At 39.8% G+C, this 16,624-nt stretch overlaps 1 protein-coding gene across 1 annotated transcript in view; it reads left to right on the top strand.

The window, feature by feature from the left end:
• LOC115462892 overlaps nucleotides 1–5,451 on the top strand; it is a 31,341-nt gene extending 25,890 nt beyond the window's left edge. The window contains exons 9-10 of the mRNA XM_030192963.1: nucleotides 1,760–1,903; nucleotides 4,644–5,451. Coding sequence (XP_030048823.1) covers nucleotides 1,760–1,903; nucleotides 4,644–4,871 — 372 coding nt within the window. The 3' untranslated portion in view covers nucleotides 4,872–5,451. The remainder of the gene's footprint in view (nucleotides 1–1,759; nucleotides 1,904–4,643) is intronic.
• The last annotated feature ends 11,173 nt before the right edge of the window (nucleotides 5,452–16,624 follow it).

The following is a 16,624-nucleotide window of genomic DNA, read 5'->3' on the forward strand; positions in this document are numbered from 1 at the left end:
AGTTGAATGTTCTAATGCATGTTTATTAGGCGTATCATTAGTATTATGCTAACATTGTATTACATCTATGGTTTTTGAACGCCAGTGCTGTTAAATGTGCTTATTTTTGATACTGTTTCATCGTAGTTCTATTATTAGGTTTCAATTTACTGTTTTCAAGTTTACCTTATTTATTGTATTTGTGTTTATACTTGGTTATTTTACTATTGTTATGCTGCTAACAAAATTGTAAGTTTTATGTTAAACTATACCTGTATGTGCACTGCTTTGGGTGAATCTCTTCAAAAGGCGGTTAATAAATCTCAATAAATTAATAAATAAATAAGGGGTAGGCAATATATTTTTATTATTTTTTTAAATTTATGATATTTCAATTAACACCTGGGAGTAGAGGAGTAGCCTAGTGGTTAGTGCAGCAGAATTTGATTCTGAGGAACTGGATTTGCTTCCCACTGTAGCTTCACTTAACCCTCCATTGCCCCAGGTACAAAATAAGTACCTGTATATAATATGTAAACCACAGAAAGGCAGTATATTAAGCCCCGTTCCCCTTACTTTATATAGAAAGCCAAACAAACCTCCCTGTTTACTAAGCCACACTGCAACTGCTGCACGGCAATGCCGACACAGCCCGTTCAAAGTGAATGGGCTGTGTTGGCATAATCGCACGGCCTTGTAAACAGGAAGGGAAAACATCACCCCAATTGTGACCTAACAGAATAAAGTTTAGAAACTATTAATTGGCACAAGTTCATAAAACTGAGGTTTCAATAACCATTTGTAGGTGTTTAAAAGAAAAATAGCTACAAAAAGGAAAACAGCAAACATCTATGGTCTTTAATAAAGTAGCTTATCTATCACCTCCAGGTGGTCATTCCATTAAAAGGGACCAAGATGTCCTCCTGGTAACCCAAAAGGTAGTCAAATGAGAAGGCTCCCCCCCCCCCAAAAAAAAAAAAGAAACTATATTTCTCTACTTGAAGATTTACAATACATTTACAAGGAAATTTAAGATAAAATAATGCACCCATTTAAGAACACAAGGGTGAAGCAACAAAAATTGCTGCTTCTGGGTCTCTGGGATAGGCCATATGTTAACTTTTTCTAACTTCAGTCCTCTCTTTCTGCCACTGAGTTAACCTCAGTATATATAAAATGCCTGGCTCTAAGGACAAATTAACTATTGCCCCTGCCTAACTGCTCTTCAAGATTGGAAAGAGGGTTGTTTGGCTCTCCTGTAACCAGGAGTGGCCTAGTGGTTAGGGTGGTGGACTTTGGTCCTGAGGAACTGAGTTCAATTCCTGGCACAGGCAGCTCCTTGTGACTCTGGGCAAGTCACTTAACCCTCCATTGCCTGCCGCATTGAGCCTGCCATGAGTGGGGTACAAATGTAATAATAAATAAATAAAATGCAGTTGGTTTTCTGGATGGCAAAGCAGATGAAATGTGCAGAAAGTTAGAAAGGAGAGACAGAAATGACAAATGAGCCTGACATTATCCTGGCAGGCTTACATGGGTGATGGATGGCATCACCAATCCATGTTTTAAATCACAACTTGTTGCTTAGTCAACAGTCATGGCTATAACTTAAAAAAATGTCATGTTTTGAGAGGGAAAAACACTGGCATTAAAGCTGCTCCATCTTTTTAATATGTTCATTCTCTCCAATATCTTTGGGTTTGGAGGTGTTTTTTTTAATGATGTAGTTCTGTTGTGCACTTTTCCTTTCAGTGATCCCTGTTTCTTTTCTCTCGCTCAGATGGGAATTATAGGTTGCACAGTTGAAGAGTTTGACATTGGCACTGGAGATGTGTTTTTCTTTCCTGCTGGAACACAACACTACATCAAAAACACAGGTGCTGGACCTCTGACTCTAAACATAGCCTACAGCACCAATAACACGGTGAGTCCTCCTAGTTATAGACGTAATTCTTTTGAGGGTCCAAGGACATGGGAAATGTGTGATAATCATTACAGCTCTTTCAAGTGATTCACAACATTCAACTCAATTCCCTTGCGGTAATACACCTCAGATTTTTGTACAGTTCTTTTCCTGTTCAACTCAAGCCAGGCTGAAATCCAGTTGGGCTTGGATTTAAGGGATATATATATATATATATATATATATATATATATATATATATATATATATATATATATATATATATATATATATATATATAATTTTTTTATGTTTTATGAAGCATCTGCCCAAAGAAACACGCTAAGTGCATTCCAATACATATGGAAAATAATTTTAAAAACAAAACAAACTTTATAAGCAAAACACATATAAATAATCATAAAAACTATAAAATCCCAACAAGAACATAAATGAAATAAATTCAGGCCCCTGAATGCTTCAGTAAAAAGCCAAGAGTTTACACAATCTCAAATAATCTAAACATTACCTAATCTTTAAGGGCCCTTTTACTAAAAATGTGTTAGGAAATGGGCTCTGTGTTTTAATATGGGACATTCCTGCACACTAAGCCCATTTCTAACACATCACTATTTAAGGCATAATTCAGGCCATATGCTAATATTCGCATTAATACACAATACCTGAAAACAGTTAATGTAACAGCACTTACAGCCCTCCTATTTAGGAGGCGCTAAATGCTCCCACATTAATTCTGTTAACCAGTTGCACAAACTAATGCCATACACTTAGAGGGGCATAATCGAATGGGGGCACCCATCTATAAGGGCGCCCATCTCCGGGGCCAGCCCCGGGAAGGGGCAGAGCCAACCGTATTATCGAACAAGATGGGTGTCCATCTTTCGTTTCGATAATATGGTCGGGGCCGGCCAAATCTCAACATTTAGGTCAACCTTGCCGGACTTAGAGATGGCCGACCTCGGTTTTTGTCGATAATGGAAACTGAGGCCAGCCATCTCAAAACCGGCCAAATCCAAGCCATTTGGTTGTGGGAGGAGCCAGCATTTGTAGTGCACTGGTCCCTCTCACATGCTAGGACACCAACCGTGCACCCTAAGGGGCACTGCAGTGGACTTCACAAATTGATCTCAGGTACATAGCTCCCTTCTCTTGGGTGCTGAGCCCCCCAAATCCCCCCTAAAACCCATTCCCCTCAACTGTACACCACTACCATAGACCTTATGGGTTAAAGGGGGCACCTACATGGTACAGTGGGTTTCGGGTGGGTTTTGGAGGGCTCCCATTTACCACCACGTGTAACAGGTAGGAGGAGATGGGCCTGGGTCCGCCTACCTGAAGTGCACTGCCCCCACTAAAACTGCTCCAGTGACCTGCATACTGCTGTCATGGAGCTGGGTATGACATTTCAGGTTGGCATAGAGGCTGGCAAAAAAATGTTTTTCATTTTTTTTTTTTTAGTGTGGGAGCTCAAACTTGCAAACAACGATGATGCACAAAGGGGGATCCGTGCAGTTCATTTGCATGCAATCCCCTTTGTGCATCGCTGACTGTTAGCGATTTGCTAAATTTTAACAAGGCAGTCATATTTTACAGCTGCCTTTGTGCATCCGGGTCTCAGTGCATCCTGTGATAAGCATTTTAAACTGCAGTGAACACCTGCTAGTGCTTAATGCAGCTTAATAAAAGGAGCCCTATGAATTTTAACATAATGTAGTAATTTATATGGCCACAAGAGGGCACTATGGATATATATATATATATATATAGTGCCCTCTTTTCCAAAATGCTGTTGAAAAATATAAGCCAACGTGGATAGAGGTGATGGATATAGGTGAAAGTGAGGGGAGGAATGCATTTAAAGGTAATGGATAGTAATGTGTGTATGATCTGTAATCTGACTGAGAGTTTAGAGAGATTATTAAAAACACAATATGATAATAGTGAGAACAATGATAAAATAGTTAGCACAGTTTTAGTGAAGATGTAGCCGAAAAAGTGCAAATTATGAGGGAAGCCAGAAAGCAAAGACGTGTAGTGAAAGGTTGAGCATATGGAGGAGAATACAGTAGAGACCAGAAGCAGAAGATCATGTTCACTTTAAGTAACATCTTTTACTCCTGTTTAATGCAATCAGCTAGGCCGGGGATAGGCAATTCCAGTTCTCAAGTGCCACAGGTAGGTCAGATTTTCAGGATATCCATAGTGAATATGCATAAGATAAATTTGCTTGCACTACCTCAGGTGTATGCAAATCTATTTCATGCATATTCAGTGTGGATAGCCTGAAAACCTGACCTACCTTTGACTCTCAAGGAACAGAGTTGCCTATCCCTGGGCAAGGCCATAAGGACACCATTAACTCAAAAGGCTGATGTTCAGAAATGTTTGCGTTCACAAAACTTTGTCTCTGACACTATAACTCTGGTGCCAGGGTTGAACTATGGCCATTTTTTCCAGGCCCCTGTTTTCGCTCATTCCTGACTCTGCTTGCTAACCCCTACAGAAATTGTGCAATTCGGACATCCAACGATATAAAGCGTGCATGGATTTCTGAGGCAGATAAATAGCAGTTACCACATTTAAATTGGCTCTCCCTCAATGGAGCGATTTGTCTGCACTTTTGTTCGCACAATGCACGTACGTTTTGGGTTGTGCTTCTATGTGGGTTGGCAGTCAATAATGTAAGCTTCGATGTTGCTAGAAATTTGTACTAATCTTTTAATGGTCTTGCTTGTAACAGCTGGCATTCATCTTTCTTGATGATTACATCCGAGGAGTAGAAAATGCTACCACGGTCCAAGCCACCGTCACAATACAGGATCCTAATGGCAACACTGGCGTTCTGCCTACGGACAATATAGAACATATAGTTGCATCATCATCTGTCAGCGTCATGAACTGCACCCCTGGCATTGACATGGCTATTATACTAGCCATTACTCTACTGTACCATTTTGTATTTTACTAGACTATTTTCTATCCAATTTGCGAAAACTATGATATATTTAAAACATGTTAAGATTATACTCGTATTTTTTTAAAATAAAATTAAGCATACATATTTTCAAATATTCTAACTCTTCGGATATATTGTAGTATGTTTGCTTGCATGCATTTTTTTTCATTTATTTATGTATTTATTTAATGGTTTGTTAAATAGAAGCAACAGTGTGCACAGGGCAGTTCTGTAACTGGGCGCTTTAGGTTAGATGCCCAAATTATATGGACTGTGAGCTTATTCTATAACACCATTACATGTACCTAAATTTAGGTATGTCCACTTATACCATGTCAATAGCAGGCATAAATATGCATGCAACTTATAGTATTCTGTAAGTTAAGTATGTAATGGCAGCTGTTATGCCCTGCCCGTGCTCCACCCCCTGTGAATACCCCTTGCATTTACACGCTAAGGCAGTTCACCTATGTTGTAGGATACCGTACTGCTAGCACTTGTGTGTGTAACTGTAACAGTCACAGGCATATGTGCTAGTATTCTATAACTTATCCGGCCAAATTTAAAACCATTTAACTGGCCAGGAATGGCTCCTGGCCAGTTAAATGGCATTGAACGGGCTAATCCTGTGATATTCAGTGGGAGATAGCCAACTATCTCCCGCTGAATATTGCTGGTTAGCACTTAGTGGATAGCTGGTTATAACGCGTGATATGACCGGCTATCTGCCGATATTCATTGCATCGCCGGCTAAATTTGGCAACCAAATTAGGTCTGAAATATCAGGTCTATCTTTGGCCAGTTTCAGTTTAACTGGCCTGCATTGATTATTGACTTGGCTGATTAAGTTGAAACCAGCCAAAAAACACCCAGATATTCAATGCTGGTCACAGGACATTGAATATCCGGGCTCGGTGCCGACCGTGAGAAGCATCCCGGCTACCTCCCGCGGTCTGAATATTGGCCCTATATGCACAATTCATGCCTCACTTTAACCGACCTGTTATAGAATGAGGGGGGAGCTTTTTTTTTTTTTTTGATCACATAGATGGTTCCCTTCTTTGGGGTGTGAAGATGACAAAACATTACAGAGAAAGGTAAATCATTGCCTGACACAGAACTGAATATCCTGAGTTGACCCAAAATATGTGCTGTTTCCAGCAGAAGAAAACTAAATTCGGCTACCAGTAAGGCTCAGGAAATCTCTACCTACCTGGAGAAATCAATTAGATGTTTGATTTGTCATCCTTCCAGTTAAACAATGCTACTTCAAATTTTGTAACCTCACTGTTCAAAATCACTCCATTATTTTTCCACCTTGTAGTCAGTTTTCAAGAGGAAACTACCTGTGTTGATACCATTTGGAAACTAGCTACAAGGCTCATGACTACAAAAGTACCCACTTTCCAAAACTAGAGGCTATTGAAAATTGGCCCCTTTACATACATAATATTAAATCAAATATTAACAAACTGCTATACAGGATCCTCAACAATTTATTACCAATGTTTAATCTCTTCCTCCTGCTGAAGGTCTACTGGTAGAGTCTGGCTATAGTCTTGTTACACTATTTTCCTAACCTTGGAACATAAAATTAGCTCTCCTGCTTGAGGCACACCAGCATTTTAGGCCTATCAGGTACTGCTCCTTTCTGTAACACAAATGTACGGCACTACAGTGACCATTCTGAGCGTTCGTAGATCACTCTTCATTTTGTTTACTCTCTCAGGGACGTGAACTCTTTTTCAACTCTTAGGGGCCCTTTTACTAGGCCGCATAAGGTTCTACGTGCACCCAAAATGGAGTTACCACATGGCTACCGCGTGGCTCTTGCCGTAATTTCATTTTTGGTATGCATCCGATATTCGTGGATGAAAACTAGTTTTTATTTTCTGCCGCGCATATTGGACACGCACCAAGTGGCATTTGGCACGCACAGATCATTACTGCCCAGTTAGCGCGTGAGACTTTACCACTAGGTCAATAGCAGGCGGTAAGGTCTCAGACCCAAAATGGGCGCGCGGCAATTTAGATTTTACCGCATGTCCATTTTTGGCAAAAATTTAAAAAAGGCCTTTTTTACAGGTGAGCTGAAAAATGATTCTGCATGCGCTCAAAATCCGCGCCTACACTACCACAGTCCATTTTTCAGCGCACCTTAGTAAAAGGACCCCTAAGTGTCATGAACATAATCATAAAATGTGCCTAAAACATTCTTATTTGCTGCATTCATACAATGAATTTTACTACCCCGAACATAGGCAGTGCATTCTTGTCTCAGTCCTATAAACTGCCTAAGTCTTATTAGTAGCTGAATACTAGGAGAAACCTATCCTGTTATTTAGTATTGACATCAAAGACAATGAAAACAGGGGATTGCTCCCTTTTGTATGTGTTGAGAAATTATTTAATGAAAATTGGAAGTTCCTACCATTATATCGTTGTTTAATTGAAACCAGTCCTTTCTTGTGCAATAAAAAAACATATGAATTAAACAATTTGATGTTTCTTGATATACAAAAATATGAAAGGAGTGGACAACAAGACTAGCAAGTCCTTTCACTAAGGTGCGCCAGAAAGCGTCTGGCACTGTGATTAGCGCATGGTTTTCCCAAGCGCTTTGGCCACTTTCTAGCGTAGCTGAAAAATGGCCACAGTCGGCTTTTGTTTTTAATCGCCACATGCTAATTTCCCCATTCGTGCATGTCGATTACCCTGGGAGCCCGTTACCACCACCACCTATTTAGTTAATTTTTATTTTCTGGCATGTGGCGCTAACCAAGCGGTAAAAGGCATTGACCATTATCACCCGGTTAACGAGTGAGACCTTACCGTTAAGTCAGTGGGTGGCGGTAAGGTCTCAGACCCAAAATGGATGCGCGCCAATTTTCATTTTGCCGCACGTCCATTTTCGGCCAAAATTTTAAAAAAGGCATTTTTTATAGGTACGCTGAAAAATGGATCTGCGTGTGCCCAAAACATACGCTTACACTAGTGCAGGCCGTTTTTCAGCGCAGCTTAGTAAAAGGACCCCCTAGGGCAGTGATGGGCAACCTTTTGAGCTTGGTGTGTCAAAATTCGCCAAAAAACCGAGCATAACTTGGGTGGTGTGTCACTTCGAGAAAAAAAACCATAATTTTGCGATATTTATAGTTTAAATAACAGAAATGTATAATTGTAATGGATCGGGTGGATGTGAAGCGACTGTTCACGCTATCCAAAAATACTAGGACTAGAGGGCATGAGTTGAAGCTACAGTGTGGTAAATTTAAAACGAATCGGAGAAAATTTTTCTTCACCCAACGTGTAATTAGACTCTGGAATTCGTTGCCGGAGAACGTGGTACGGGCGGTTAGCTTGACGGAGTTTAAAAAGGGGTTAGATAGATTCCTAAAGGACAAGTCCATAGACCGCTATTAAATGGACTTAGAAAAATTCCGCATTTTTAGGTATAACTTGTCTGGAATGTTTTTACGTTTAGGGAGCGTGCCAGGTGCCCTTGACCTGGATTGGCCACTGTCGGTGACAGGATGCTGGGCTAGATGGACCTTTGGTCTTTCCCAGTATGGCACTACTTATGTACTTATGTAACTGTATTTAATAAACCAAAACCTAATTATTTAACTTACCTGCTTAGTGACTTCTTTGTTCATCTGTCAGTCGGTTTCTTTTGTTGGTCTTGATATTATTTAACTTGTGTGGGGTGCCGTGAACTAAGATAAGTGAGGGGGAGGGGGAATTCTTTAACTAATCTGCCTATTAGTGACTTTTTTGTTGCTGAATTTCATTGGCTAAATCTTCAATTGAAGGTTGGTATTTTGTACACTTCAAGCCCAAGCAAGTGCTACTAACTTCATCTTTCAATCTGTTTCTTTTGTTGGTTTTGATATTATTTAACGCTGAGAATAAGGTTTCACAAAAGTACGTAGAGGGAAAAATTGTGAGTAAACATTGCTATATTTTTCAGGGTGCTAAAAGTGTCTGGTAATCGGATCCAGGCACTCCAAATCTCCTGGTAACTCAGATATTCTCTTAATAATTGCATCTTTATTCTGCAAATCGTGAAACAGAACTGGTGCACATCTTAGGAGAGTTTCTTTAATAAATCCTCCCTCACTGAGTGCTTTTCCATGCTGAGCTATGGAGTGAGCAATGCTCAAACTTGCAGATGTTAAATTTGTAGAACCTTTTACAAATGTAAGGATGGAATTAGATTGGCTCTTATAAAAGTGTAGCTCCCTGGAAATGTATTCCTTCCTTTCATCCTCACTTTTTTTCAAGAGCTGGGAATGATTAGTTTCAAAATGTCTATTTATATTCCACGTTCTGCTTACTACCGTTTCAGTACATAGAACGCAAAATGATCTGCCATTTTTTTCTATAATGCCATACATCTCGGTCCATGTCTCTTGAAAGGGTCGGCTACTGCTACTACCACTTCCTTTACTTAACCTTGGTTTTTTATTTTTTGGGTTCTCCATCAGGGGGGGCAGTGACAGAAGATAGAATTATAGATAGCCTGTTAGCCCTGCAGGCAATTAGGGGTTAACTAGCCTAACTGACCACCTTATGTAAATTAAGATGGCTGCTGCTATTTCTAATGGCGGGAAATGGCACCCATAGCACATGCCCTCGCCTCTCCCAGCCTCCCCCTCACCTATCTCAGTAATGATGGTCAATTAGAAATCCACGACACCCCAGAACAGTAGATTGGATGATGGTTGCTGTGGTTATGTAGTTGCTGGTAATGGCGATCACAGGGCCCTCAGAGATGTGTCCCCCACGGCATTCCGCTGCTCTCTGCTCCGCCGGCCGGAAGTGAGGTCAAACGGCCGTGCAGGAGCCGGGGCAGAGGGAGCAGCAGGGAGGGAACGAGCGGAGGACTCGGAGGGAGCCAATAGGAGCGCACACGGGTAAACATGCACCGGGGGGGGGGGGTGATTTCGCTGGGGGGGGGGGGTCGCGCTGCACCTTGGGGGGGGGCGCATCGGCGATCCGCCTGGGTGTCAGCAAGGAACGCCGCTGCTTCTCTGTATGCGGCCACATGCGGCCGCGTGTCATCGAAAATGGCTACGCGTGTCAGTACTGACACGCATGTCATAGGTTCGCCATCAGGGCCCTAGGGAATAACAATATAAAGAGAGGATTCAAGAAAATGTGGAATAAGCAAAGAGCACATTCAGTTGCAAAAGAGTGAAGAGGCAGACAGAGATCACCTGGGCTTAAACGTGGACAGAGTAAATGGGCCTGTTTAACTCTTATATACAGTGGTGTGCTGGAGCAGGCTCTCACAGGCTCGCAAGAGCCGGTTGTTAAGTTTTTAAGAATTTTGGGAGCCGGTTGTTAAAGTAGGGCCCTCCATGGCTACTTTAACAACTGGCTTCCAAAATGTGGGCTTGGGCCCCCTGCTGAATTCTCTTTTACTTTGCTGGTGGGGATGCTGAGCCTTGCCAGTCAAGTAAATAGACTGATGCTGCTCCCCACTCCTTGTTTCCAGCTATGAGCAGCAGACTGGGACTTCTCGAGCATATGAGAGAAGTTCCAGCATGCTGCTCAGAGCAAGACGTTGGGGGTGGTGGCAGTCCATTTATTGGCTGCCAGCAAAGGTATGCCTAGTATGCCCCCACGAAGGGAGGGAGGAGAGAGGCAAGTGTTGCTCCCCCCCCCCCCCCCCCGGCCACCTCTGGCCCTTCCAACTGCAGAGCTGGCTACGTCCGGAGAAAGAGCCTGTTGTTAAAAATTTACCAGCACACCCCTGCTTATATACCACCATATTCTATGTTTCTTCATAAAATTTGACTTCTCACTTCATCAATGAGCCTGAAATGAGTCACATTAAATAAATAACCCAAGAAATATCCAAATACATTTTTTCTTAAAATCCCAGCTACCCGATCAGTCTATTTAAGCATTACCTCTTAACAGAGCATTAATTAAAAACCTTCTGGTAAACTCATGTTTTTAAAACTTTCTTTAGGTTTAGAAAAAAGACTGATCTTTTCTTATATCAAGGGGGAGGGGTGGGGTTGGAATTCCATAGGATTGGACCTACAACTCTAAAGGCCCAGAGACATAGAATTTGTGATTTCACTTTACCTTGGTCATGTTGTTTAAGATTTTGTTCTTGATTTTATCAAGTTAATTCCTAACTATAGGCTGCCTTAACTTGGTAATGCATTAATTCACATAATGTCAGCACTTGCATTACTGCTGTGTTCTACACATACTCACAAATATATATAAAAATATACCATAACAAGAATTCTAATTGTGGCAAATAAATGGGCCACAGCTTTATTCATCCCAAATGACTCAACATGAAAACAGTTATACCTCAAAATATAACATCAGTAAATAACTCACAAATACAATATAAACATCCCACATGAAGCTAGTCAGTGCAGAACTAGCGCCATCCTAAAATTACAATATCATTCCCAATCCCCCCCAAGAGGTCTGCAGTGTTGCAGGACCCCCAACTATTTGCGGTGGTGCCACAAACAAACACAATTGTTACATTCAGAAATTGGAAACTTTTATAAACCCCAATGCATTTGTTTTAATCACCCCAAAATTCTGCAAACTGAGCTGCGATCAACCCACACTACCACCCACAATACCCTAAAACCTTAAACCAAACCATACCCAGGGCGGGATGGGTGGGACAAAACTAATCCCTCCACATATTTTCCTTCCCAGGTACCCCCTCCACAGAATGCCTTCTGCCTACCAAAAACAGATGTAAAACAAAGCACCTCCATAAACTCCTCCCACGCTACTTCCACACTCCATCCAATTACCTACAATTTTTTAACCTTATCCATCCTCACATTTCTAGCCAATCCTAAACAACCTAAGATACTACACATCTCTGCTTGGCTGACATTATCCCCTAGATTCTATAGAGTGTGCTTAGATTTAGGCGCCAAAATCGGCTCAGATTCTATAACACTGTGTGTAACTTAATGCCGAACTTCTAAAGCGCGGAGGCAAAAAGGGATGTGGTTATAGGCGGGGAAATGAGCATTTCATGGGTGTTCCAAAATTTAAGGAACCTAGTTATAGAATATGGCCCAGTGCACCTAAATCTACATGCTGAGATTTATACCAGGCTTTCATTGGCGTAAATAGATGTGCGCAGATATCGGCGCAGAAATTTCAACTAAGCATAATCTAGGTGCCGATTATAGAATATGGTTAGTTGGCACTGATTTCAGCACCGATTTTTTAAGCACCATATATAGAATCTCCTCCTATATGCCCTCCGCTATAAGCCACGGGCTCCCTTAAATGCATAGAACAATGGGGCCTGCATTACTTAATGTGCATTAATTCTTGTTAATATGCATTAATATGTGTTATCTTACATTTGGTAAAAGCCCTATATATTTTTTTTAAGAAAAAACAAAAGCATAAAACAGTATTGTTCCCTTACTAATTCCTTGGGCCTTGTCATCTTTGATGTAGGCACAGTAATCATTAATCCTGGACAGACAGGATAAGAAGCAGACCACATGAAGTAATGTAGCTTGGAACATAATCGCTTTGTTGTTGCTTAAAGGTATTAAACAATAGCCAGGTATCTGTCAAGTCATTTAGCTCAGTGCTTAGCAATACTAGTACAATCACTATGAAGATTAAAACTGATGCATTTAACTGAATCAGTCAACACGTTTGACAGTGGGCTCTTAGAAAATATCAAACACTAATACCAGGCTAGGAATTGCTTCCAATTTTTTTTTTTAAAGCATGTCACAAGTCTGCGTCAGAGAAACTTTTAATTAGGAAACTATTAAAAAAATAACAGCAACTTGCACAGTAATCCTTTGACTAAGCAAAACAACAGCAACAACAACTTCATCAACAAAAACAGTTACTCATAAGCTTTGCCATTCTAGGGGGTCCTTTTACGGAGGCGCGCTAAAAAATGACTTGTGGTAGTGTAGGCACAGGTTTTGGGCGCACGCCAATCCATTTTTTAGCGTGGCTATAAAAAGACCTCTATTTGTTTGGCAAAAATGGACATGCAGAAAAATCAAAATTGCCGCACGTCCATTTTGGGTCTGAGACCTTACCGCTAACCTAGCGGTAAAGAATCCTGGTGGTAATGAAGGGACGGCTGAGGGGAGACATGATAGAGGTATATAAAATAATGAGTGGAGTGGAACAGGTGGATGTGAAGCGTCTGTTCACGCTTTCCAAAAATACTAGGACTAGGGGGCATGCGATGAAACTACAGTGTAGTAAATTTAAAACAAATCGGAGAAAATTTTTCTTCACCCAACGTATAATTAAACTCTGGAATTCGTTGCCGGAGAAAGTGGTGAAGGCGGTTAGCTTAGCAGAGTTTAAAAAGGGGTTGGACGGTTTCCTAAAGGACAAGTCCATAAACCGCTACTAAATGGACTTGGGAAAAATCCACAATTCCAGGAATAACATGTATAGAATGTTTGTACGTTTGGGAAGCTTGCCAGGTGCCCATGGCCTGGATTGGCCGCTGTCGTGGACAGGATGCTGGGCTCGATGGACCCTTGGTCTTTTCCCAGTATGGCATTACTTATGTACTTACTTATGTACTTATGTAAATGCCACTTGGCACACCTCCGTTGTGCGTGCCTGAAAATAAAAAATATTTTTCAGATGCATGTATCGGACGCATGCCACAAATGAAATTACCGCAAGATCCAAAAGGTAGTCGGGCGGTAACTCCATTTTGGTGAATGTTGGGCACGCGCAGACGCTTACGTGGCTTAGTAAAAGGGCCCCTAATGTAGTAATGTATACATTGCTGTACACTCACTATTTCAATACTAGGATTGCTGAGATAATTGAGGGTGCAACAGACAAGTGGTATAAAAATTTTAAATAACATATAATACATGGACTTAGAGTTATCTAAAATGCTGTCAACCCTTTGACTCACTCTACCAGTCTTCCCAAAATAATAAGAAATTAAATAGATAACAGATAACATATCACAATTTTGATTATTAATATAACATGGTATCATACTCAGAGAGAATCTAATAAAAGGGGCAAATGTAGATTTTATTTTATTTTTTTTAATTCTTTGTTTATAATTTCCATATTTTAACCTTACAAGAGAATCTTGTTTCAGAAAAACAGACAAGAAATAAACTTAGGATTATATCATCCATAGAAAACCATTGTGACCATCTTAAATTTAAATGTCTTCTTTAAATCACAAATGAGCAAGATAAAGGGGGGCATGTTTAGAAATAAAGGGGAAATTTAACAAATAAGATTTATATCAAGAATAGACTTAACACGCATTTTCTATCATCTGCATCCACAGAGAAATGTTTGTTAAACAGACTTAGAAAACCATGAGACCAAAATGATACCACTCCACAGGTAACTTGTTAAACTATTTATATAAGTTCATGGTTAAATGAAATCTACCCTATTGCAATTTATCATGGCAGAGCAGTATCCTTCATGCATGTTTACATTGCTATAAAGCAGTGATTCTCAACCCAATTTTTGAGACACATTCACTCAGCCATGTTTTCAAGATACTCACAGTAAATACTACTACTACTACTTAACATTTCTAGAGCGCTACTAGGGTTATGCAGCGCTGTACAGTTTAACAAAGAAGGACAGTCCCTGCTCGAAGGAGCTTACAATCTAAAATATGCATGAGATAGATTTGAATGCAATACCTCCTATGTATGGAAATCTCTCTCATGCATATTCAGTGTGGATATTCTGAATACCAGACCCGCTGGGTGTGTCCTGGGTTGACCGTGCAATACAGTCATGCTTTTCCATTCTAATTAAGTGCAACTCCTTGACCTTTAACCATTCGTGCTTGGTCATTATCTAGAAATCTTTAGGTATTTTGATTGCTCCACCTTTGATCTTTCTGCAATTTCTCTATATCATTGTTGAAATGGAAATGTATTGCCAGCCTGAACACGGTACTCCAGCAAAGGCTATATGAATATTGAAAATGGTGGCAGAAAAGTTTTCCCACAATAAAAATCTACAATAAATCAAAAGACAGTTCACATAAGAAGCTTATTTGATGGTTCAATAATAATTTCCACCTTTTCTCGTCATTGGTCCAATTTTTATGATTATATTTGAAAACACTTCATAAATTCTTGAGCTGGCAAGATATATGTACTCATCTTATCAAGAGTATCAGGAGACTTAAAATCTAGCACTGCATATAGATCTCAGTGACACGTGGTTCGCTTCTGCTTTTTCAAAATAGATTACTGAGGGGGTCTTTTACTAAGGTAAGCTCACGTATTTAGTGTGCTAAAATTGGGTGCACGCTAAATGTTAGAGATGCCCATAGGAATGCGTTGGCGTCTCTAATGTTTAGCATGCGCCCAATTTTAGCTCACGCTAAAAACATGAGTGCGCCTTCGTAAAAGGGGGTCTAAGTTCTTCACCCCTTACACCAACTTGGATTGTGTAACTGGATTCAAATGTGTTTGATTTATTGTAACAGCAGTAGATGTTTACTGTGTGCTTTAGTCATTAGTAATTGCTGTATCTAAAATTTTTTTTTAATTATTTTGGGCTTTTTTTGACCACTTACTTGAGAGAAAAATTTTCCCACCACTTATATGAGATGCCATTCTTAATATACCTCAAAAAGTTTTTTTTTAAAGTACTGTGTGGAAAAGAGTCATGAATTTGAAGATTTTAACTTTTTTGTGCTCTGTATGCCACACCCCTCACGGAGAGTAGCTTATCTGAACAAGCTTTTATTATAGACGGAACAAAGATTTATATATAAGTCAGAACCAAGAACTTGATTTTACTGTATTTCTGTGAATCTTGATGGACTTTTCTTGCAGTCTCCGTCTGGCACTGCTCATAGAGTATTACAACTGTATTGTTTATGGCGTTTTGGACTATCCTGTTGGTTTCCTCATTTTTTAATACATACCATGCATTTTAGATGTACTGGAATTTTTAATATGATTATAGGAGATGGCTTACCTTGTTTTTTAATCACAATTTTTCATCTCTTATTTTTCATCTTATGGGCTGGTAGGATCCAAATTTAGCTGTTTTAACTCATTCTTAGTTGTTTTTGTACATTTTAGAAGCTTTTAAAATGTTCTACATGCGTTTTTAGGATTCTCTGTCAATCTGAGATTTCTTCCATGGTTGGAACATGTGATGACAACGCTGAAATGCATCGACATCATTGGAACACATAATTAAGCTCATTTCCACTACATTTTTAAATCATTTTTTCTGTTTTAAGGACCTTTTAAGAAGTGTTTTTGCAGTGATTTTAGTGGTAATGTATCCTAGAACATCTCATGATGTTCATTTAACATTTTTATTTCCAATCATTTTTGTGATTTTTTCACTGGCAATTTTTCGGTTTAAGGACATTCTCAAGCTGTGTTTAGTGGTTCTGCATTTCATGCATATGTTTTTACTAGGTTTTAACCAAGTATTGCTTTTTTTCAACTGGTTTTTAAGATCGTTTTTGTACTAATTATGTATGTATGACCTCAGTATACATATAAACTGGTTGATACAAGTTTGCATTCACTGCAATCACAGAGTTTTTATGAGAGACTGATCCTAGAATCTGTAAGTATATGTGCACTTTTAATGGATTCATTTTCATTTTTAGCCCAGATAGGCTGTTTTTATCATCTGTGGTATTTTAAGTTTTGTAAGAGCTTGCTATATTTTAACAGTTACACTGACCAGACTATTTTTGGAATTTTATATCAGTTGGGTAAGCCTCTCTGGTTGTTTTA

This window comes from Microcaecilia unicolor, chromosome 2, assembly GCF_901765095.1.
Source record: "Microcaecilia unicolor chromosome 2, aMicUni1.1, whole genome shotgun sequence".
Classification (NCBI taxonomy): domain Eukaryota; kingdom Metazoa; phylum Chordata; class Amphibia; order Gymnophiona; family Siphonopidae; genus Microcaecilia; species Microcaecilia unicolor.